This window comes from Rhineura floridana, chromosome 5, assembly GCF_030035675.1.
Source record: "Rhineura floridana isolate rRhiFlo1 chromosome 5, rRhiFlo1.hap2, whole genome shotgun sequence".
In the NCBI taxonomy this organism is placed as follows: Eukaryota; Metazoa; Chordata; class Lepidosauria; order Squamata; family Rhineuridae; genus Rhineura; species Rhineura floridana.
In genome coordinates this window covers 103469867-103495456 of record NC_084484.1, presented here as the reverse complement: position 1 = coordinate 103495456, position 25590 = coordinate 103469867, and the positions used below count along the sequence as shown (strand labels likewise).

At 40.7% G+C, this 25590-nt stretch overlaps 1 protein-coding gene across 4 annotated transcripts in view; it reads left to right on the top strand.

The window, feature by feature from the left end:
- Nucleotides 1–25590, top strand: part of HUNK (hormonally up-regulated Neu-associated kinase) — a 110666-nt gene that overhangs the window by 66128 nt on the left and 18948 nt on the right. For all 4 annotated transcript variants that reach the window (XM_061627827.1, XM_061627829.1, XM_061627828.1 and 1 more), the window contains exons 6-7: nucleotides 15687–15816; nucleotides 23230–23398. In XM_061627827.1, coding sequence (XP_061483811.1) covers nucleotides 15687–15816; nucleotides 23230–23398 — 299 coding nt within the window. The remainder of the gene's footprint in view (nucleotides 1–15686; nucleotides 15817–23229; nucleotides 23399–25590) is intronic.

Below are 25590 nucleotides of genomic sequence, written 5' to 3'. Positions count from 1 at the left end.
ATTGTTTTGTTCATCTTGAAATATTTACAGCTTAATAAATGCATGGTGGCCACTCATTTGGCTCTGAACAGTGGCTCCATATTTTGCCATAGTGGTTTCAAAAGGTAGACTGAACATCTGTTGCATGTTTATTTATTTATTTATTGCATTTGTATACCGCCCCATAGCCGAAGCTCTCTGGGTGGTTTACAACAATTAAAAACATTAAAAACAAATGTACAAATTTAAAAACACATTTTTAAAAAAGCTTGAGATGGACACCAACACTAGAGACAGGATGAACTTTAAGATTGTTGGTTAATTAAAGGGATGCTGTGTACATAATGGAATACTGACATTTATATTCTGGTCTTAAAGGTGCTTGTTGACAGATTCTGACACCAACCTCTAAGTGGTTTTACCTCAGGCCAATTTCCCTAAACCTCCATCCCAGCCAAATACCCCCACAACCCAGTCCAACTACTGGGGACAATCTGCCTCTGGTCCCCCAAGCTCCTCTGGTTGTACTTCGGGCTGCTTGGACAGTTTACAGCTCTCTTGTGTCATCTTCCACTGGTAAGGCCTTACAGGGTAGCTTCTCAGACCTGCTCAGTTACAGGCTCCCTTCCCTTGATCTTTCCCAGACAAATATTAATAAGGTAATATCTAGGCCTGAGTTTTCTTCTCCGCTTTACTCTGGTCTACACCTCATACTGCCCTCAAGAACCAACTCACTCTCTCCCCAATCGTGACTGACTCTCTCACTGACAGTTAGCTCTCAATGGTCTCTAGAGACCCTCCAGCCAATCAGAGTCTGCTGTCACCCAGACCAATTAGAATGAATTCACCTGATCCAGGCCCCATCTAATAAAATCTCAAAGCGATCATGTCTCTCCCTCCTCTCAGAACTTGTCACCAAGCAGCCACTGCTAAGCAAGCTTGTAACAACATAACAACACAAGGCCTCATGAGAATCACAGCGGTCTCGGAATACATTTCTCCTTCAAAAAAAACCAGAAAGAGCCATATATATACAGCATTTCTCCACACCAAACCATCTCTGATCCACACACACTTCGCAAGGAACAAGTGTTTCCAGCTGTCACTTAACCTTCCCTGCTCTCCTTCGGTCAGTTAACTTGAGCATATGAAACTAAACTAAAACACACATACTACAGAGATTTGTGGGATGTTCTCAAGTCCTATTAATGTGAGATAGTTTCCTACTTTAGGATACTGGTACAGAATACACATGCACTGCATCTGATGTGAAGTGCACACTTTTATTTATTTATTTATTTTATTTCATTTTTAAACCGCCCATAGCGAGTAGGTCTCTGGGCGGTGAACAAAACAAGATTAAAATACAATGTTTACAATAAAATTACAATAAAATCAGCAACAAGTTAAACAAAAAACATTAAATGAAACACATTGAACATTAAAATGCCTGGGAGTATAGCCAGGTCTTAACCTGGCGCCTAAAAGAAAGTACCGAAGGCGCCAGGCGTATCTCCTCAGGTAGGCTGTTCCACAGTTTGGGGGCCATCACAGAAAAGGCCCTAGATCTAATAACAATCCTCCGGGCATCCTGATGAGTTGGTACCCGGAGGAGGGCCTTGGATACTGAACGAAGTGAATGGGTAGGTTCATATCGGGAGAGGCGTTCCACAAGGTATTCTGGTCCCACACCATATAAGGCTTTATAGGTCAAAACCAGCACCTTGAATCTGGCTCGGAAACAAATAGGCAGCCAGTGCAGGCGGGCCAGGACAGGTGTTATATGCGCAGACCAGCGGGTCCTCGTCAACAACCTGGCTGCCGCATTTTGCACTAGCTGAAGTTTCCGAACGGTCTTCAAGGGCAGCCCTACGTAGAGCGCATTACAGTAGTCCAGTCTAGAGGTTACCAGAGCGTGAACAACTGAGGCGAGATCGTCACTGTCCAGATAGGGGCGTAGTTGGGCTACTAAGCGAAGATGGTAAAACGCATTCCGTGCCACCGAGGTCACTTGAGCCTCAAGCGACAAGGAAGGGTCAAAAAGGACCCCCAAACTACGAACCTGTTCCTTCAAGGGGAGTGTAACCCCATCTAGAACAGGATGAACATCCACCATCTGGGCAGGTAAAGAGCTCAGCAACAGTGTCTCAGTCTTGTCTGGATTAAGTTTCAGTTTATTAGCTCTCATCCAGTCCATTATCGCGGTCAGGCAACGGTTCAGCACATCAACAGCCTCACCTGAAGAAGGTGAAAAGGAGAAGTAGAGTTGCGTGTCATCAGCGTACTGATGGCAACGCACTCCAAAACTCCTGATGACCGCACCCAGAGGCTGCATGTAGATGTTAAAGAGCATGGGGGACAAGACCGACCCCTGAGGGATTCCACAATGGAGAGTCCAGGGTGTCGAGCAATATTCCCCAAGCACTACCTTCTGGCGACGATCCGCTAAGTAGGAGCAGAGCCACTGCCAAGCAGTGCCCCCAACTCCCAACTCCGCGAGCCTCCCCAGAAGGATACCATGGTCGATGGTATCAAACGCCGCTGAGAGATCAAGGAGCATCAACAGAGTCACACTCCCCCTGTCCCTCTCCCGACAAAGGTCATCATACAGGGCGACCAAGGCTGTTTCAGTGCCAAAACTGGGCCTAAAACCGGATTGAAACGGATCCAGATAATTGGTTTCATCCAAGAGCGCCTGGAGCTGGCCGGCGACCACCCGCTCCAAGACCTTGCCCAAAAAAGGGACATTCGCCACCGGTCTATAGTTGTTCAAAATATCTGGGTCCAAAGAAGGTTTCTTTAAAAGAGGTCTCACTACTGCCTCCTTGAGACTACCAGGGACTACTCCCTCTCTCAAGGAGGCGTTTATCACCTCTTTGGCCCAGCCAGTGGTTACAGCCCTGCCGGCCTTCACCAGCCAAGATGGGCAAGGATCAAGGGCAGACGTGGTCGCCCGCACCATTCCAAGCACCTTGTCCGCTTCCTCGAGCTGCACCAACTGAAACTCATCCAACAATGAAGGACAAGGCCACGCTGTGGACACTTCAGTGGAGTCATCTGTCATAACATCAGAGTCTAAGTCCCGACGGATGCAAGCAATCTTGTCCTGGAAGTGCTCCGCAAATTCGTTGCAGCGGGCTTCCAATGTTTCCTTAGTATCAGGAGGGCCAGAATGTAAAAGCCCTCGTACCACCCTAAAAAGCTCCGCTGGCGGCAAAGAGATGATCTGATGGTGGCAGCAAAATATGACTTTTTTGCCGCCCTAACCGCTTTTACATACAACTTAGTGGAAGCACTCACCAAAGAATGACTACATCCATCAGAAGTTTGCCTCCACCTGCACTCTAGCCTCCTTCTCTCTTGCTTCATCACTCTCAGCTCCCGGGTATACCACGGTGCTGTTTGAGTTCTGCACCGAAGGGGGCGCGCGGGAGCGATCATGTCAATGGCCCGGGTCATCTCCGCATTCCACAGATCGACCATGGCCTCGACAGGAGCGCCAGTGCTATCAGCCGGAAAAACTCCCAGAGCGCTCTGGAAAGCAACAGGATCCATAAGCCTCCGGGAGCGGACCAACTTAATAGGTCCCCCACCTCTGCAGAGGGAAAGGGTTGTCGTGAGTCTAAAGCTCAGCAAGCTTTTTCATACTTGCCCTTTTAAAATGCTTAGGAGTGGCAATCAGGAATGGCTCATGCCCCCTCTTGTTTAAAGGACAAGTGACCCAAAATACATTCACGTGCACTTCACATCTGATGCAAGATGAATGTATTTTACATTCTCTTCCAACCACTAAAAGCTGGTAAGGGCTGAAGGTGGTGCAGGTGTGTTGCTTTCAAGCTGCTGGAAAAATACCCTCCCATGCATCCTCTGGATCCAGTGTCCTCCAACTCCCTTACCTTTAAGTTGTGAGGGGTCCTTGCCCTTTCACTGCCAAAAGGATCACAGGGGCAGAGGAGATTGGAATTTATTACGGCAGGAAGGAAGGGGCCTGTCAGGCCTCTTCCTATTTCAAAGACAGGATGCACCTGGGGTTCAGTATAAGCATGGGTGAGCAAGGAGCAGAAGGGCAATCGATATGGTCACAGATGAGCAGGAGGTCAGGCAACAGATTTGGCAGACGAATACCAACTGGCCAGGGACAAGTGACATGGCGGTCAGGGACAAGTTTGGCCGGTTGTGGACGAAAGATCCAGAAGCGAGCACAGTGTTACAGCCAGGCAGAAAGATGAGTTCCAGAGGGATGGAAGGGGTAGAAGCAGATGCAAGGTCAAAAGCAGACATGGGTCACAATCTGAGGCAGCAGTCAAGAAAAAGGAAGCAGGAGAGTAGGCAGTGTGTGCATTCTTAAGACAAATTGCTCATACTGGCAAGCTGACATGACTGCAAAGCCTTTATAGTGTGTAGTGGGACCCAGTTGGCTTGCCTGGCTCTTCAGATGCGAGCTGCAGCCTAGAGGACACCCTTTTCCTTGTTCCTCGTCTTCCTGGCCTTCTGAAGACTCAGAATGCTGGTGGAGCAGGAAGCAAGACAGTACTGGAAACCAGCTGCTGGAGATCTTGGTGTGAGACCCTCTCTCCCTTTGGTGCCTTACAGGGTGAAAGGCATCATGTCCTCCCCCCACTTACAATTCACCCCCCCCCCCAAGAAAAGCACCAACATGAATTATTTTCAGGTCCCAACATGTGAACCTTTCCTTGACATCATATATGTCTTAAACTCCAGGCCCGGTATAGCAAAAATACAATTCCTACAAGATGTTCAGTGCAGATGCCATGCTGTAAAAATCTCTCTTTACTCTGCACAGGTATAACCTAATCCTGATTTATTGGACAAAACCTTTTCTCTTCCTGGCCACTGATTTGTTGTGGAACAAGAGCAAGTATTTCCTTTTCCTGATTTCATATGGGAAGTGTCTAACATCACTGCCTGACATGAATATGGCTAAGGGAATACCCTTGCACAGTTGTGAGAGGATTAGGTGACAATGTGACTGAAGATGGTAGCCTTTTTAAAGGCAAATCTATCTTCTCTTTGGTAAAGGAAAATCACAGACTGTTTAGACTGTAGCATGTCTTCCTTGTGAACTGCTCTCTTCACACGTGAGCTGCAGAAATACATGAAACCTGACACTTTTAGTTGAATTTATGTTCTTTATAGCAGAAGGGGAAGTATTGCTGTAGTCACGTTTTCCAAGCACTTGCTGTGGAACTCATCCAGAATTATTTTGGCACTCTCTCCAAATGTTTCCTCTAGTCACTAGTGAAGGGACCAGATGGGCCACTGAAGACAGTTGCATGTGATGACTGTTTGGTGCAAGTGACATGAAAGCAGAAATTAGTTATTATGCTGAGTGCAAAGCCTCATTAATTTCTTGCGGAGCACACATTTAATTATACAGTCAGAGACTAGGGATTTATCCCACCGGATTTAGAGATCACAGTCTTGGATTTTGTATTGCTGAGTCTTTCTGTAGCTCAGATACTGACTAGAGGCATTTTTTTTCTTTTAAAAAAGAAACCTAATTTAAAAGGGCACATGACGCTTTTAAGATTGGACCCTTTTTTACGTCACAGAAGAAAGCGCTAGACTCTTGATTTAAGCTTAGATGCAACACATTTAATTTAAAAATGTTTGCAGAAATTACCATGCTTCAAGCTAACGTTAGTACTGATGGTGTGAACCATTTGTATCAACATAGAGCTGTCTTGGGCATGAATCAGATTCACCCTAACACAATAGTAAGTGCCGTTCATTTCCATAGGAATTACAAACCAGATTGCTTAGGGTTGAAGCCTTACATGTGTACATTTTATTTAATTTTTAAAGACGTATTTAAAGAGTTAATCTAGAACTCAGTTGGGCATTGACCAGGAAAGTGAGAGCCCGTATCCATCCTTAGCTGTTTTCTTTGCCTAGGCTAAGACATCACTATTTCTAAGCCTTGTTTCCCATGTATAAATTATAATTATAGTGATCTACATCACACTTGCACTATTAAACTTACTAAAAAATTTAATTTACAGTACACATGCTTTACAAATTATGAATGATATATCAGACAATGTTTTGTTGTGATTAATTGCCGGCTTCCCGGAAGGAGTGCTGGCTGGTGGTTGTCTCTGAGGGAGCTCTGCCTCAGAGGAAGCTTTTTTCAGGTTAAAAGCCAGCCAAGAGGAATCTTGGACTGGCTTAAATGTTCTCCAAGGTATAGGAGAACCGATCAGATTTTCCACAAGACTTCGTTGAGCTGTCGGCGGCTGGAATTGATCAGGAAATTCCTGAGATAAGAAGGCATGCCGATCGGCTGAAGACGGAGTCAGGATTTCCACGCAAGCTGTACTGGAAAAAAGCGAAGCGTTCTTTTTTTTTCTTCTTAAAAAAAACGTTCTTAACCAGCGAGCCTACTTCTGTCTAAATCTTATCATTTGGCTTAAATTACTACAATAAAAGGGATTTGTTTACGAATCAGCAACTGAGAAACCTGGGTGAGTCATACTTTTTCTCTTTTAAATATAATTAAGGAAGAAAGAAAATGTAAACAACTTATATACTTTTTTTACGACAAAAAGCTGGCCTGAATTTGGAGTTTTAAAGTTTAAAAACGGATGAGAGGTAATTATTATATTTTGGACTATTTTTCTCTTTGGACTATTTCTTTTTGGACGAATCTGCTGCTCGTATATGTTACTAATTGTTTGGTGTTGGCAACCAGAATTGTTTTGCATTCTTGGATGTAGATAAGAACTGTGCTGTGCTGGCTGGACTTCAATAACAGGCCTGGAATATTAACTTTTTTGTTGGTGGAGGAAAATAAAAGAAATAGACTGCCTCTAGGTTTTGGAACAGTGATTAATATCAGAAATTAAAGGCTTCTCTTGAAAATGACAACTAAAAAAGCAACTAAGACCCAGGAGCGAAGAAGAAGTTCTACTGATCCACAGGAAGGGGTTATACCCCCAGATATGTTTCAAAAAATAATGGAAGGGATTAATGATATAAAACAGGAAATGAAAACTGAATTGACAGATATAAAAGACTATATTAAAACACAAGTGGATGAGATTAAAGGGACAATTGGGCAAATAAAGGAGGATGCAAAAAACACTAAAGAAAAGGTACAAATCTTGGAGAATAGAACAGATATATTAAATCTGGAATTAGAAAAAAACTTGGACTATATGGCTGTGACTGAAATGAAAAATAAAGAACATTGTTTGAGATTCCGTGCAATTCCTGAGGAAACAGGTGAAGACATCAGAGATAAAATTGTTAATGCTCTAGTAAAATTTCTGGATTTGAATGAAGATCGGATGGAATTTGAAATAGATAAAGTGTATAGAATTAATTCCAGATATGCAACAATGAATAAAATTCCAAGAGATGTGCTTGTTCATTTTATAAAGAAGACGACCAGAGATATGGTATTACAGCAACACTTTAAAAATACCTTTAAAATTGATGGTAAGGAAATACTGGTGATGAAAGAAATTCCTATTAGACTTTTACGTAAGAGAAAAGAATATGCTTTCCTTACAGAGAAACTTAAGCAACGCAAAATTCAATTTAGATGGGATGTTCCAGAAGGAGTGATCTTTACATTCAGACAACAGAAATATAGATTGAATACTGTTCAAAAAGCAAGGGACTTCTTGAGAAAAGCTTCAAAAGATATGAATGAAGATAAACTCAAAGATATGGATATAATTCCTGGGGAACAAAGTCAACAAAATATGCAGAGGAAGGGAAGGAAGATGATGGACTAAAAGGAGCATCAGGCACATTTTAAAATACACTCTTAAAGATGGATTACAAATATCTAACTTGGAATATAAATGGAGCCAATACGGTGCAGAAGAGAAAGAAAGTGTTTCATTATTTGAAAAAATTAAAATTGGATATAATTTGTTTACAAGAAACTCATATTAAGAAGAAAGATTCCAAATATTTGATTTGTAAAAATTTGGGTGAAGAATTTATTTCGGCTGGACCAAAAAAAAAAAATGGAGTTGTTCTCTACATTAACCCACAATTGCTTCCTAAATTGGTATTACTGGATGATAGTGGTAGATTTGTGGGGGTCGAAATTACTCTACAGGGTACAAACATTTTGATAGTGGGTATCTATGCCCCCAATGAAGATAAAACAAGGTTTTACACAGGACTTATGGAAAAATTGTCAGAGTTTTCATATGACCATTGGTGCGTTATGGGTGATTGGAATGGGGTAATCTCACCAAAAATTGATAGGCTTTCTGAAAAAAATATCAAAGAGACACAGGGTAAATTACCGAAGATTTGCTTTGAACTGATGGAACATTTAGAATTGGTGGATACCTGGAGATATATAAATGATAACGCAAAGGAATTTACTTATTTTTCAGAAAGACACAAAACATTATCGAGGATTGATATGATTTGGATGTCTAAAATTTTAGCGAAGGACACTTTTAAAATGGATATATTACCAAAAACTTTTTCGGATCATAACCCTGTGATATTAACTTTAAAAAAGAAAAATCTTGGATTTAGATGGAGACTAAATGAATCTTTATTACAGAATGACAAAGTAGTACAAGAATGTAAGAAGAAATTAAAAGAGTTTTTTGAACATAATTTACATAAAGGAACAAGTGAAAATATCGTTTGGGATACAAGTAAGGCATTTATGAGGGGATATCTTACTAAATGTAACTCTGAATTAAAAAAAAAGAAACAACAGAAAATGCAATTAATCTTGGAAGAAATAAAACAAAAAGAGGAAGAATTGAAAAAGAATCCAACTAAAGTTTCTATTGTAAATCAAATCAAAATGTTACAGAAGCAAGTATCAATGCTGACAGTTAGAGAAACTGAAAGAAAACTAAATTTTGCTAAACAAAGGACTTTTGAATTTGCAAATAAACCTGGGAAATGGTTAGCATATAAATTAAGAAAAGAACGCCAAAAAATATCATTTTAAAGATACAAGAAGGAGATGAGACGTTGACAGATAATGTAAAAATTAAAAAGATTTTTCATCAATATTATTCAACATTGTACAAATGTCAGGAAATTCCATCTGAAAAAATAGAAGAGTATATATCTAAACAGAATTTGCCTAGAATTACAGACTTTCAGAGACAAGCTATTAATGGTCCTATTACGTCAAGAGAGATATCTGAAGCTATAAACAAAATTAAATTAGGAAAGGCACCAGGACCAGATGGGTTATCTGCAATGTATTATAAATGTTTGGAGGAAGAACTCTTACTACCTTTACAGTCTACAATGAATCTTATTCTGCAAGAGGGAAAGATACCGGATAGTTGGAAAAATGCTAATATAACATTAATACCTAAAGAGGAGCAAGATTTAACTAAAACAAAAAATTATCGACCAATATCTCTATTGAATAATGACTATAAAATTTTTACAATGATCTTGGCAGAAAGATTGAAAATAATATTGCAACAATTTATTCAGGAAGATCAATCAGGGTTTTTACCTAAAAGACAATTACGTGACAACGTCAGGAATGTCTTGAATGTCTTGGAATATTTAGAACAACGAAATGATAAACAAGCAGCTTTGATTTTTTTAGATGCTGAAAAAGCATTTGATAATTTGAATTGGAAATGTATGTTTCAGGTTTTGGAGCAAATGGATTTTGGAGACAATTTTATAAAATGGATTAGATCGATTTATACATCTCAGAAGGCTCAGATAATTGTTAACGGAGATTTAACGGATTCATGTGAAATACAAAAGGGTACAAGACAAGGATGTCCTTTATCTCCCCTTTTATTTATTTTGGTCTTAGAAGTGCTGCTTAGAGATATAAGGCAAGATAAAAGAATTTCGGGATTAAAGATAAAAAAAGAAGAATATAAATTGAGAGCATTTGCTGATGATTTGATAATTGTACTAGAAAATCCTTTGGAAGGAATTAATGTATTGATGGACAAATTAAAAGAATTTGGACCGTTAGCAGGATTTAAGATCAACAATCAAAAAACAAAGATGTTGGTGAAAAATTTAACTTTAAGGGAACAGAAAGAGTTAATGGACAAGACAGATTTTACAATAGAGAAAAAGTTGAAATATTTAGGTATCATTATGACAAATAAAAATTCAAAGTTGTTTCATAATAATTATGAAAAATTATGGACAGAGATTAAGAAAGATTTGCTAAGATGGGATAAACTACAATTGTCATTAATGGGTAGAATATCTGTGATAAAAATGAATGTATTACCGAGAATGATGTTTTTGTTTCAAACAATACCTGTAATATCCTCTGATTTACCTTTTAAACAATGGCAAAAAGATATCTCTAAATTTGTATGGCAAGGAAAAAAACCAAGAGTTAAATTTAAACTACTACAAGATGCCAAAGAAAGAGGAGGACTGGGATTACCAAATCTGAGACTTTATTTTGCTGCCTGCTGTCTAGTCTGGATAAAGGAATGGATTTTATTGAGGAATAAAAGACTATTGGATTTGGAGGGCCATAATTTGAAGTGGGGATGGCATGGATATCTATGGTATGACAAAGTAAAAGTAAATGTAGACTTTAACAATCATTTCATAAGACGTCCTCTGTTGAAAATATGGAATAGATATAAACCAAGGTTTTATTCGAAAATACCATTATGTGTCTCAAGTCAAGAAGCGTTTTATAGAAGAGAAATGGCTGGAAAAGAGAAATGGTTAACTTATCAAGAACTATTAGAAAATGTACATGGAGAATATACAATGAAAGAGAGAGAACAACTGACAAAGGAAGGATATAGTTTTCAATGGTTTGCCTATTTACAATTGTTAGAAAGATATAAAATGGACAAGAAAATGTATGGGTTTGAAATAAGTAAATCTGATTTTGAAATAGGATTGTGTACAAATGATGAAAATATAATTGCGAAAATGTATAAACTCTTATTGAAAATGGATATGGAGGAAGAACAAGTAAAAGAGTGTATGGTAAAGTGGGCAAAAAGTTTTGGTCATAACATACAAATGGATCAATGGGAAAATATGTGGAAAAAAGGTTTGAAATTTACACTATGCTATAATCTTAAAGAAAATTTTTATAAAATGATGTACCGTTGGTACATGACTCCAGAAAAGTTGTCAAAAATGTATAGTAATGTTTCTAATGTTTGTTGGAAATGTAAACAACAAGAAGGATCATTTTATCATATGTGGTGGTTATGTAAAAAGGCAAAATCATTTTGGGCACAGATAGGTAGGAAGATGCAAAAAATTCTAAAGATAAATATTCAGTCAAAACCAGAATTTTTTTTATTGGGTTTTATGGATAAACAAATAGAAAAGAAATATGGAAGAATAATATTGTATATGATTACGGCAGCAAGATTATTATATGCACAAAAGTGGAAAATGGAATCAACACCAACAATGGAAGAATGGTTATTGAAATTAATGGACTTAGTAGAAATGGATAAATTGACATGTTTACTTAGAGAAAAATCGACAGATACATTTCTTAAGGAATGGAAACCTCTCTTAGACTTTTTGTTGAAAGATCATAATAAAATGATGATACTGGGATTTGACGATTAATTAAGACAGCCTATGGAGAAAAGGGACTCTGTATGTATACATTAAGGGGCAGGTTTGATGTATATTATATACTTATAGCTGATCTGCGACAAATCGGAAGTCAACTATTTTATTTTCATTTTTTGTTGATGTATTGTTATGTCTTTTTGACTTTGTTTTGTTTGTTTTTGGAAAAATTTGAATAAAAATTATTAAAAAAAAAAAGACAATGTTTTGTTGTGCTCAGAGGCACATGTTACCAAATTCTTCGAAGCTACACAGCAAGTGGATTGGACTGTGAAAGACCAATCCAAATTGTGTTTGCATCTTGACAGATTTGTAGGGCGGTACAAAATCTCAGAGAGGAAGTCAGATCTCTTGCTCCCCTGGTGCATTCACTGTAACTGCCCAATTTCCCTGCTTTTTAAAGTTTGATAATTAGTGAATTTCCCTGCTTTTTAATCTGGGAGGTGAGAAATGGGATCCTGTGCGAGTTTGCTGAGAATGGATTGATCATTTGCATGCTTATTGAGTTCAGTGGGATTTACTGCCCTGCAACCATGCTTAGGATAGGTAAAACTGACCACAAGGGAGGGGAGGGGAGCAGGCAGAAGGGGGAGGAGGAGGGCAGGTTTGATCATTTGCATGTTTATTGAGTTCAGTGGGATTTACTGCCCTGCAACCATGCTTAGGATAGGTAAAACTGACCACAAGGGAGGGGAGGGGAGCAGGCAAAAGGGGGAGGAGGAGGGCAGGTTTGATCATTTGCATGTTTATTGAGTTCAGTGGGATTTACTCTCATGCAATCATGCTTAGGATAGATAAAACTGACCATGGGGAGGAAAGCCTGGAGTGGGCAGGGGAGGAGGAGAAGGGAGAGGAGAGGGGAAGGAGGGGAAAGGCAGGTCTGATCATTTGCATGCTTATTGAGTTCAGTGGGATTTCCTCCTGAGCAATCAGGCCTAGGATAGGTAAAACTGACCATGAGGGAAGGGGAGGGGAGAGTAGAGGGAAGAAAGAAGGGGAGAGGGGAGCAGAAGGATGGGGAGGGGGAAGGAGGGGATTGGAGGGGGGAGGGGGAAAGAAGGGAGAGGGAAGGAGCAAAAGGGAAGTGATGGGAGGGAGGAGGAGGGGAGGGACGGTTTGATTATTTGCATACTTACTGAGCTCATTGGGATTTACTCCCGTACAATCATGCTTGAAAATGAAATGGACTGCCTTCAAGTCAATTCCGGCCTATGGCAACTCTATGAATAGGGTTTTCATGGTAAGCGGTAAACGATGGTTTACCATTGTCTTCCTCTGAGGCTGAGAGACAGTGACTGGCCTAAGCTCACTCAGTGAGCTTCATGGCTGTGTGAGGATTTGAACCCTGGCCTCCCAGGTCATAGTCCTAGGATAGGTAAAACTGACCATGGGGGAGAAGGAGGGGGAGGAAGGAGGGGATGGGGAGGGGAATGGAGGGGTGAAAGAAAGGGAAGGGAAGGGGCAAGAGGGAGGGGATAGGAGGGAGGAGGGAGTGCAGGTTTGATCACTTGCATGCTTTTTGAGTTCAGTGGGATTTACTCCTGTGCAATCATGCTTAAGATAGGTGAAACTGACCTGGGGGAGAGGCAGAGGGGGAGGATGAGGGCAGGAAGGGGAGGGGAGGAGATTGGGTGGGTGGGCACTGGGCAGAGGGGAAGCCCCTTTCCTTTCCAAAAGGAAAACATTGTGAACAGTATCATTGCTTTTCAGCGTTTCCCCCAACTTTTTATTCTACAGTAGGCACATGTAGCCTCCCACCCAAATTTAAACCAAAGCTGTCCTTGGCCACATCCACACTAGACATTTATTTCCCTTTAGACAGTCATGGCTTCTCCCAAAGAAACCTGGGAAATGGAGTTAATGAAGGGTGCTGAGAGTTGCTAGGAGATGCCCTGTTCCCCTCACAGAGCATCAGTCAGAGCAGCTAACTGTTAAACCACCCGGGCCATTGGAGCTCTGTCAGGGGAATAAGAATCTTCTCTCATCCCCCTTCACAAACTACACTTGCGAGGATTCTTTGAGGGAAGCCATGACTGTCTCAAGTGAAATCAAAGTCTGGTGTGGGTGTGGCCCCCTGATTAACCAAGCCCAGCAGCTGTGAGTTTGGCTTTTAGCACACTGACAGTTGGTTCTTACTGAGCATGCCCAACATTATCATTGAGTTCAGTACAAAATTTCTTAAATTAAAAATCAGCCAGGCATTTTTTAAACTTTTAAACTGCAGAAGATGAAGGTCAGAGTATGGGGCAAGGTCCGTAACAGGATTACAGGTCCTCTGTGAACATGGCTTATTTTTAATGAATTTCAACAGATTATGATCACTCTGAGAGAAAAAAGTCCAAAAGGGGCTGAATTTTTCTTTATCTCTTTTTACACTTTGAACTCTCGATTCTCTCTGACTGTTTTGTGTATCGCCATGAAAATTTAGAGGGTTGTTAAGCATTTCTGAGTTCAGGACTATAAATTTTGTAAGGTTTTGTTTTGAAATGAGCTTATGGGAAGGATCAGAATGCCATGTGGGTATTTTCTATTTAACATTGCGGAATGCGAAAAATTCATGCTGACTATAGTATACAGCCACTCTTGTGACTGTATAATAAAGTAGCTGGAGTCCACAAAAATCTCATCTAATCAGATTTTTTATTGCGTTCAAATTATCCTCTCTTATCACGTCCTAACTCTATTCTTCTTCTGTCTGCTTATTCTTCTTTTGGATTATACTCCTTTGATCCCAACCAAGCTATCTACAGTAGGAGCTTCCATATGCGTGCAGCACTTCCTTGGCAGCAGTCGCTGCCCCATTTACGTCAATGGAACCTTGGGTAAACCAATCCTTGATGAGATGTCATTCCCCCAGGACCATTAAGTTCATAGCTTGAGTGTGCTTCTGGACTGTGTGCTAACTGGAGAAGTTCAGGTGGGCTGTGGTGGCCAGGGGCACATTTAACAACTTCAATTATTACATCAGCTATAACCCTATCTGGAGAAATCAGATTCTCCCACTTTCATTCATGCACTAGTGACTTACAGACTAGACTACTGCAATTTGGAGCTGCCTTTGAAGACAGCCTAGAAGCTACAGCTGATGAAGAAAGCGGCTGCACAGCTTTTGGCTGGAGCCAACAATCAGATCATGTTATAGCAATACTTTGCAAGTTGCATTAGTTGCCAGAGTGTTTCTAGGCTTAATTCAGTGTGCTGATGATAACTTTTAAAGCCCTAAACAGTTTGAGATCAGGTTACCTTAGGGACTACCTGCGCTCACACCAGCCCACCTTACCCTAAAGTCTATATCAGAGACCCTGTTGAGATGCCCAAGCAAAATCTGTTCGGCTGGTAGGCATGAGGAACAGGGCCTTTTCCGAGGTGGCCCTCATGTTTGAAACTCAGTTCTGGAGGAAGTCAGGCAAACATGTTCCTGACCTCTTTTAAACGTGCTCTGAAGATACGCTTTTTTAGAATGGTCTTTGGGGATTAAAATATGAGGTCAGCAGTTGGGTTACAATGGTTGGGGCATGTGTCCAGGGCTGGTGTTAGTCTTAGTCTGTTTATTTTACTTACTGTAATCAGATTCAGTTGTTGTATTGTTTTATTTTAATGATTTTTATTGATGTTTTAGTGATTGCAAAAGCACTTTGTGAAACAATTGTTCTGAAAAGTGTTATATAAGGTTTTTAAATAAATAAGTGCAGGACATGCTTACAAAGGGATGGGGATTAGTATCATAGTCAATGGTAGAAATGCAGACGGTCCCAGGTTCAGTCCTTGTGATCTCCAATTTAAAGGTTTAGGTGACAGAAAAGCCCATGACCCTGGAGAGATGCTGCCAGTCAGAGTAGCCAGTACTGGGTTATATAGTCCAATGGCCTGACTCAATTTAAAGTGGCTTCATAAGATGTACTCATGGAGCTACAGTATTTAGTCCATATATGTAAATGGAGTAGCCCACATTTGCAGCATTTCTAGAGGTTGTGTGCAGTCCATTTGACACAATGTGCTTCTCTAGTTCATACTGAATACTGTTCATATCATAAGTGAGACATTTTGGGGTAATGGTCAGGTTACTTGCTTGTAATTACATATCTTCTAAATCAAGTTGCAAAGCATATAACACCTTTTTTATCTTAATATGTTTGCAGCTGCTGTAAATTTCCTACGGTCTCTGCTAGAGCCAGATCCTGCAAAGAGGCCAAACATCCAGCAAGCCTTAGCAAATCGCTGGCTTAATGAGAATGGCAATGCTCTGAATAATGTCACATATCCAAACAGGTAATGAGAAAAACACAGACAGCAAGATAAGGCAGTTCTGCTAACAAGATAAAGCTTCACTGAAGTCATTAGAGTTGCTTGACTGAGAAAGGGCTGCTTGACTAAACCAGAAAAGTTGTGCTTTTAAAAAAGTTCTCTCACACACGTTTATCCTGCAAATTCAGCATAAGCCCTAACAATGGGTAAATTCTTCTTGTCTCAGTTTTGATTTGGTTTGGCATTTATGATCTTGGAGAATTCTTAGGAAAAGCTTGTATATTTTCTAAGAGATCTCTCTCAGGGTAGAGACACGCTTCTGCCAGTTCCAGTGCCTCTCCACCTCTCTTTTCTGAAAAAGGAGGCACACGACGTTACTCAAACCTGGTTCTTTTTACTGTAAAACCTGGTGGGAGCAACTTGACTGTGTGTTTTTTTACATTCACTTCAGACACGTTTTGCAACTGATCGGCAGATCAACCCGTTGCCCCTCCAGGTGTCGCCAATGGAAACACTTTGCTGTAGGTGACTAGTGTGCTCGCAGCCTTATTTTGTAATGTTGGTGCATGCATGGTGATAGTACCAGGCATGTGAGCTTTATTGTCCCCTAAGAATTGTAGTTCCCAGCACAGTCATGGTCAAGAGCAGTTTTGAAATGCTACCATTACCTTTCTCCCAAAAGAAAAACACTTGGGAACAAGAGACTGGATGAGGGACAGCAGCCATATAAAACATTTGCAAAAAAGAAATCAAGAGAATTGACTCAGAGAATACCCTTGTCAAACAAAAGGCTGCTTGGTTGTGCAGTCTTGCATCAATGAAAGTTTAATCAAGAGTAAAGGGTTAATGAACTTCTGCATATGTGCCAGCAAAACAGCATATTTTAGTAGTCCATGTAGTTTCAAAGTGATCACTGAGAATTTCCACAAGAGTAAGGAGCTAATATAATATTTTGTGCATGCCTGACAACCCTGGCCAGCCTCAATGATGACCTTGCATGTGCAGAAATCTGAGGGAAATGATGCTTGATAGTAGCAGCTGTTATGGTGGGGCAGGGCCACAGAGCTGCCCTTCCCAGCACTGGCATCCCTGCAGTTACCTGGGGCAGTCTGGGAAGCATCAAGGTGAGGGCTATGCAGATGCATTGCAGGGAGAACTGGATTGGCTCACAGCCCTGACTTTGCCATCACTCTGCCCCATCCAGAGGAGCTGCAATGAAGCCAGTGACAGGAGGGCGGCTCTGCCCTACCACACCAGTCACTACTGCTACTCAGTTTGTAGTATACACCCAAGCATTACAAGCTAGACATACTTGTATTCCAAAGCAGGCTATTACTAACTGGCAAGCCAGATCAGAGCATTATTTGACTTTTGGCATATTGCAGTATTGATGCAACTGAAGGAAGAGCCCATGCTATCAAATAATAGAACACTTGTCATTTCTATCATGTGTTTCAAGTGGTCATCCATTGTTGCAGTAATGAGTCCAAATGTATTTATTAAGGCATAAGCTTAATAAATTAATTTGTTAGTCTTTAAAGTGCTACAGGTCTCTGTTGTTTTAGTTGCAACAGACTAGAGGTGTGCAATGTTTGTTTTCTTACCTGAGAATAGTGTGGCGTACATGTGCAACAAGTGCAAGCTGTAGCACTGTTGAGAGAAAAAGTGAGAGGCCTGGACTGGGTGGCCTCACTCAATATTATAAGAGAAGACAAAGACTTCTTAGGCAGAACACTGGAACAACAGCAGCAAAGAGAGAAGCACAGGAGGTAGGAGTATAGGAGCATGTTGAAGCAGAGCAATGAAGTGGAGGAAACTGTGGAAAAAGGGTGACAGGAACAGAAGAGCTAAAGACATCTTGCACCAATGGAAGTATGGAACCACTTTCAGGCACTTGAGGATGAGACTGGAGGATAACCTGTAGAAGAAGAATTTCAGCAGACCCTGCATGACAGTGAGCGACAGGCTGAATCTCAGTCAAACAGAGACAATGAAACCACACCCCACAACAAGAAGAGAAGAGCAGTAGTAGTGGGAGACTACTAGCAGTAGTAATGGGACCGCAACCGCATGGGGTTGAAACCCAAGTATGCCAAAAAGATCCATGGACTCGCCAGGTATGCTGTCTTCCTGGAGGACAGATTAGAGATGCAACTGAAGAGTTGCCATCACTTATAAAGCACACTGACACGTATCCCTTTCTTCTCATCCATGTGGGAACAAATGATACTGCCAAGTGGAACTATGAAGAAATCACATCAGACTTTGAAGTTCTGGGAAGTTTGGGGGCCAGATAGTTTTCTTATCCATCCTTTCAGTACTTAGAAGAGAAGTAGAAAGAGAAAGAAAAATACTTTGGGTGAACGGCTGTGAAGGTGGTGCCAAGAGATTTGGATTCTGTGACCATGGGCTAAACTTCCTAGAAGATGGACTGGTGGCAAATGATGGGTTAAACCTCACAAAGACTGGAAAGAATGTGTTTGGCCACAGCATGGAGAATTTCATCAGGAGAGATTTGAACTGAATCCTAAGGGGAAGGGAGATGATTGATGAAGGCTTATGAACAGTAACTGAGAGAACAGCTCTAATGGGGCCTAGTAATAGTCTTCGTGAAAATGTAGGAAGGAAGCCAGACTGTAAATCACATGGTCTTCAATGTCTGTATACTAATTGCCAGGGGATGAAAAACAAACAAGACAAACTTGAACTCTTAATACAGGAAGGTAAATACTATTTGATAGGTATAACTGAAACTTGGTGGGATGACTCCCATGACTGAAATACAGCGATTGAATGATATAAATTGTTCAAAAAGAACAGAAGGAATAGAAAGGTAGATGGAGTCATGTTGCATGTTAAAAATATATATTCCTGCACAGAAATACAGGAGGATGATCTTGGTAGTCCCACCAAGAGTATCTGGATTAAAATAAAAGGGGCAAGGAATAAAAGGAACATGGTGGTTGAAGTCTACTACCGACCACCCAATCAAGAAGAAGATGAGGATGAAAATTTTGCAAAGCAAATTGCCAATGTTTTGAGGAGGCATGATGTACTAGTAATGGGGAACTTAAATTACCCTGATACCTGTTGAGAGACAAATTCTGTCAAACACAGCCCCTCCAAGAAATTCCTGACTTGTATTGAAGATAACTTCTACAAAGTGAAGGAAGGAACTAGAGGGTCAGCTGTCCTTGACTTGATTCTAATTAATAGAGATTACTTAATGGATGAAGGGGCAGTTATGGGAACTCTGGGGGAAAGTGACCATGTTATACTTGAGTTCTTATTTTAAAGGAAGCAAAAGCGGACTTCAGGACTTCATACCCTGGACTTCAGGAAAGCTGATTTTAATTAACTCAGGACAATGATAAGTAAAGTTCCATGGCAAGTGACCCTAATGAAAAAAGGAGTCCAAGGTGGGTGGGAGTTTATAAAAAAAGGAAACTGTAAAGGCACAATTGCAAACAATTCTAACAAGGAAAAAAGGTGGAAGACAGCAGAAGAATCCAATTTGTCTTCACAAAAAGCTTACAGATGACCTGAAAACAAAAAAGGACACATAAAGGAAGTGGAAGGAAGGCCAGGCCACAAAGGAAGAGTACAGACAGGTAGCACAAAATTACAGGGATTGCATCAGGAAGGCTAAAGCTGAGAATGAGCTGAGGTTAGTGAGGGATGCTAAAAGCAATAAAAAAAGCTTTCTTCGGGTACATCCATAGTAAACAACAGAAAAAAGAACTGGTAGTACAGTTACTCAATGAGGATGGCAAAATAACAGATGACAGAAGTGCTCAATTTCTACTTTGGCCCAAGAGAAGGTCTATGGACCCTCCTGACAAACATGAAGTTGAAGGAGCTGGACTGCAGCTTGAAATGGATAGACAAATGGTCACAGAATACTTAATCATTTTGAATGAGTTCAAATCTGCAAAGCCTGAAGAACTGCATCCTAGAGTATTGAAGGAACTGGCTGAAGAACTCTTGGAACTATTGTCTATTATCTTTGCAAAATCGTGGAGGATGGGTGAACTGTCAGATGACTGGAGAAGAGCTAATGTTGTCCAGTTCTGAACATTGCACTTGAAGAAGGATGCAGACAAACTAGAACATGTTCAGAGGAGGGCAACAAGGATGATCAAGGGACTGGAAACAAAGCCCTGTGAGGAGAGACTGAAAGAACCAGGCATATTTAGCCTTGAGAAGAGAAAACTGAGGGGAGCTGTAATAACACTCTTCAAGTACTTAAAAGGTTATCACACAGAGGAGGGCCGGGATCTCTTCTTGATTATCCCAGAGTGCAGGGCACAGAATAATGGGCTCAAGTTACAGGAAGGCAGATTTCAGATGAACATCAGGAAAAATTCCTAACTGTTCAAGCGGTATGACAGTGGAACCAATTACTCAGAGAGGTGGTGGGCTCTCCAACACTGGAGGTGTTCAAGAGGCAGCTGGACAGCCACCTGTCAGGTAGGCTTTAAGCTGGATTCCTGCATTGAGCAGGGAGTTGGACTCGATAGCCTTATAGGCCCCTTCCAGCTCTACAATTCTATGATTCTATGACTAATGCAACCTTCTGAAAATTAGCACAGAAATGATCCTGTAAGGTAGACCGCTATCAACATCACAGCATTGGAGATAGGAGAGTTGAGACTGAAAGAAAAATGGCTTGTCTAAGACAGCCTAGTGTGTTTGTAGCTGCAGGGAAATTGAACTGAGGACTATCTGACTCAGCTCTCACTCTTAAGCGGCAATCCAATACATGTCTACTCAAAAGTAAGCTCCAGTGGGTTTAATGGGACTTACTCCCAGGCAAGTGTGTATTGGATTGCAGCCTTTGCTGCTTTGCTATTTCTCCTTTCACTTTTCATTCTTCTCATACTCAGATATTTCCTTAGCAGTATGGAGCATGATTAGTATTCTGCAGCTGATTTTAGGATTGCTAGGATCAGCCCCAGATCTCTGGTGAAACCTTGGGCAAGTCACATTGCTTTCTCAGTGCCTTTGTCCCAGCCCTGTAGTGTGGAGGAGGATGTTTCCCAACCTCAAAAAGGGTTTTGTGGGGATAAAAACCGTTAATAATTGTGAGGTGCTAGTTACTATGGTAATGAGGGTTATGTAACACATGGATGGATATTAATACAGCCGAGGAGGCTGGTACCTTTCTAAGCTTCTAGTTCAGATTTTATGTGATGGATATAAACATTATTGTGATTACCAAGAAATTCATGGGTTGGCTGCTTCTAGCCAACAAAAGTGAGCAAAATGTATAAAAGTAAACAAACTGCAAGAAAAAAATGACCACTTTTGAAAGTATGGCAGAGGATGAAATAAATCATTGCCAAAGCATTTTTATTCTGCTGCCTATTCTCTGGGGCACTTTAGATGTCACAAATTTTCTATGCAAAATATCACTTGCGGATAGGAAAAAAAGTGAATTGTGTTTGTAAATCATTGCACATGATGATCATACATAACATCTCTTTCATTGCATAAAAATGGATCCAATCCCCCAAATATGTAGCAATAAAATGTGATGACCCAATGTGGTCCAATGTGGAAGTTCTTTCTATGTGAGAAAACTGTAATGTTTGAAGCAGTTAGTATTAAATGCTGTATACTGCAGACAAAAAGTGTGGAGCAGATGAGTTTTTAAACTAATGTTATAACCTAAGGGCCCTACTGCATGAGACCCAATGCATATTTACTCTAAGTAAGTGCCATTGAGTTCAGTGGGGCTTACTCCCAGGCAAGTGTGTGTAGGATTGCAGCCCAAAGGTCCATCATGTCCAGTATCTTGTTTCCAACAGTGACAAGCCAAATGCTTCTAGGAAGCCCCAAGCAGTATTGTTGTTTGTCCTTCAGCAACTGGTTTTTAGAGGTACTCTGCCTCTGTACATTCCATTTACCCATCATTGACAGATCATGAATTTGTCTAATTCCCTTTTATCTCCACATCTTGTGGCGCCAATGGGAACCTTCCTCTCTGTGTAAATAAAAGCTTTGAAGCAGCCATTTTCATCAGGAGCAGAGGATTAAACCTCTGCCCATCAGCTGTGATCCTTATAAGTGGGTGCTATTTGTTAAATGCAAAGGTGCAATTATTGTCACTTTGAATTTGGCCCAAGATGAGAACAAATCAAAGCTAGGTTCTCAAGAAGGCTGCCATTCCTGCCGTGCTACTTCTGTGGCACTTAACGTTATATATGGTACTTATGCTTTACAGTTTAGTGCCTTTATTGGTCTTGCTGGTATTCTAAAGCTGAAAATATGAGGGGAAAATACAAGCTGCCGATATATTTCCCCTCAAAATAGTTCCCTATGGCTTCTTTTTAAAGTATGTTGTCACTGGAGCAATTTTGTAAAGACAAAAAACTATTGATATTTTACTTGGAATGCCACAAGAAACAACTGCCTGTGTTTTTACTATCAAGAAAGTGTAATAACAGACACAGAAGGGCTGTAAAGTCCATAGATATTTTTATGAATTATCCCTATATTCAAAGATGATGATCATAATGTGAAACATATCCTACTCAAAATTTACAAATACAGCCAGGATCAAGTATTTTTAAGCTTTGTAGTTTGATTTTAATGGAAAATTTCATCAGATGCTTAATTCCCTCCCATTGGCTTCCTTAATTCTCCCAAATTGAAAGCAATCGGGCTTAAAAGTGCTTCATTTTGACTGAATCATGACAACAGATTTTGAATACATCCAAACACATCTCACATGCTAGAGCATTCTGTAAGGTATTTTATTTATTTACTTATTTATTACATTTATATCCCATCTGTCCTCCAAGAAGCTCAAGGTGGCGTACATGGTTCTCCCCCTCTTCTTAACAACTCCGTGAGGATAGGTTAGGCTGAGAGAGAGTGTCTAGCCCAAGGTTACCCAGCGAGCTTCATGGCTTTTAATCTTCCAGGTCCTATTCCAGCACTCTAGCCATAACAACACACTGGTGTAAATATGGAAATGATACAAAACAGAAGACCTATTTTGACATTATGGCTTCAGGTAATCTGAAAATCTCTTAATACAATGCAGAGTTTCTGGTGTTATGATGGTATTTTCAAAGGCTATGCTTGCTGTTTTTAGAGGTTGTATTCAGCTCATTCCCAGCTTGGTTTACATGGTTATAACTTAACAGTAAAGGTTAACCTATTCAGTTGTGCCCTTTCAAGCAATTAAAAGTAATGTTCCTGCTATCCGTGCATTGTGGAACATGTCTGTGGAGGGAATCGGGTCTTCTACACAATCAGGTTTCTATACTGCAGGGGAAGCCTAGGCATGTAGAGCAGGCTCCCGTCTACAGGATTTCCTTGAATGGGTAGATGATGGGGGTGGAGCGAATGAGAAGGAATGACTATGGAGGACTGATGCTTTCCCTGGGAAAAGACAAAAATAACGTGTTCCCATTTCTCTTTATGCAGAATTCACATAGAAGACATCAGCCAAAGTGTGCTGCTCTACATGACCGAAAAGCTTGGCTATAAGAACAGTGATGTGATCAATACTGTCCTCTCTAACAGGGCTTGCCACACTCTTGCCATCTACATCCTGCTTAATAAGAAGCTAGAGCGCTATTTGGCGGGCCTCAGAGTAAGTATGGCTGGAATGAAATCTCTTTAACAGGGCACTTAGCTACTGAGTCATGATGGCTGTGTAGCCAAAATGGGGCTATTGAAAAACAAGAAGTTGGTTATCAACTTACTCTGGGGAACCCCCAGATTTGCAGGAGTAGAAAATATTTTTGAGGAAAAAAATTAAGAGAGCAAAAATGGAAGAAAAGGCCAGTGGGGACTGAGCATGTTCAGTGGCAACAGATTACTGAGAGTCTGTTGCAGGGAAGCCCAAAGAATTAGGGGAGGGGAATGGAATGGAGTATCCTGAAAGAAGGACTGACTGACTGGCATACTTGGAGCATTTTGCTGGGGATCCCACTTGTGAAATCTCTCTATATAAAATCAGTTTTCCAGGGTCATTTTCTCCCAAAATTCTGTCATACTCTAGTATGACCAAGAAACAGAACCCAAAATGACTGGATTGATTCTCAGTGGCTCCTGCTGTGTTCTATGCAACAGTGTTAACAGGCTGTAATTCTCACTTGTGGTGAGGGCAAAACTGGTAGGGTTTAACTGAAAAATAAATATTTGGATGCTAATTGTTTATCACATGGACATTTGCAAATTAATCAGACAAAAGATTGATCAGCATGAATAACCAATTAATGGTGTATTATAATGGGGGGATAGTATATTTCTCTTTAAGCAGACAATGTATCTTGCAATATTTTTCCAAAAGAAAATAATTTAATTGTGTAATTCTTTTAAAAGAACTTGCTATAACATCTTTTTTTTAAAAAAGTAGACATATCATTTTCTACATATATCAGTTTTTCCTTGGAAGTCATTCCCACCAATTTCAATGGAATTACTTCCAAGCAACCTCTAATTATTGACTGACAGTGATAATATTTTGAGAAATTTGAAGATCTGAGATACATTTTTGTCTAAGAAAAATAGCTTGTATATTTCAAATGCAAAGTTTCTGATTGAGGATAAGGAAGGGTAAACTTTAAAGGAGCCTTTCAGATTGATGCTGTTCAGGCATACTTCAAAGTAGGTTCCACTGAGTTTCATGCATGTTACTCCGAAGTAAATGTTCACAGACTTATAAACGTCTTTATTCAGAAACAAAGCCAGGGGCATCAGAGGCTTAACTGTATTCTAGACTGACCTTAGTGACAAGAATATTGCTGTTGGAAAAGAACAAGGAATAAAATGATGTGATCTGTGAGTGGGAACAAGTCAAAGCAACCTAGTGCTTTTAGCTTACTTGTTGTTTTTAAAAGTGGCACTGAAAAGTAGAAGCCTATAGAGCATTTTTTGACCTTGTTGGCCCTTTTAGTCCACAGCACAAGCCATTTAAACAAAACAGTTCTCGCCTATGACCTCAAGCAATAAATCTTTATTACTTGTTTTCCTTCAGGACAGATATCTGTTCCATTCTTTACATTCACTTCCTGCATAGAATTCCCATGGACATCAGGGGGAGGAGGAGTTCCATGGTGGGACAGAGATTTTATGATCTGCACTGAAACTATTGCTCTAGCACTGCATGTGCAAAAGTAGACATTTTCCAGATACAGTGACTGCTTTATGAAAGTGGGTCTTTACCAGTCAGACCTGCAATAACATTTTTCAGTATATCACCACTTGTAAGTGGCAGGAGTCGCTGGCGGGGCGGGGCAACAGAACCAGTCTCCTAGCAGCAGTATCATTGCTGCTTACTGGGACAGGACAGCAGTGAGGTTGGGGTATGTGCCAGTGAAGCCAATCCCAGCTCTTGCCAGTTTGCCTGTGCTGCCTTCACCTCACTGCTGCTCCCACAGTGGCAGTAACGCCATTGCCAAGAATTCAGGTCCTTGGTGCTGCCCTGCTGACTGCTCTTCCTAAGAGGAGGACTCCTGTTTAGGTTGCCAGCCAACCAGGCAACCGTGCCCTTCTCCAAGAGACTATAAATTATAAAGGGCTGAAGCAAGCCATCCCCCTCCACTCCCTGTTTTTCTTCTCCAGGTGACACTTAATGCTCTATGGTTGCTGTGTAAACTCAATCTCAAAGGGGTTTTTTTTTTTTTTTTAGTATTATTACTTCTGTATTTCTGCAAACATCAGAGTTCGTCTAAGCACGCTGGTACCTCCCTCATGTTTCTCAATGTCCACATCATTTTGGCTTTAGATTTATTGGCACTCTTAGAGGTAGCAATACTTGTCATTTAGGGCTCTCCCCTA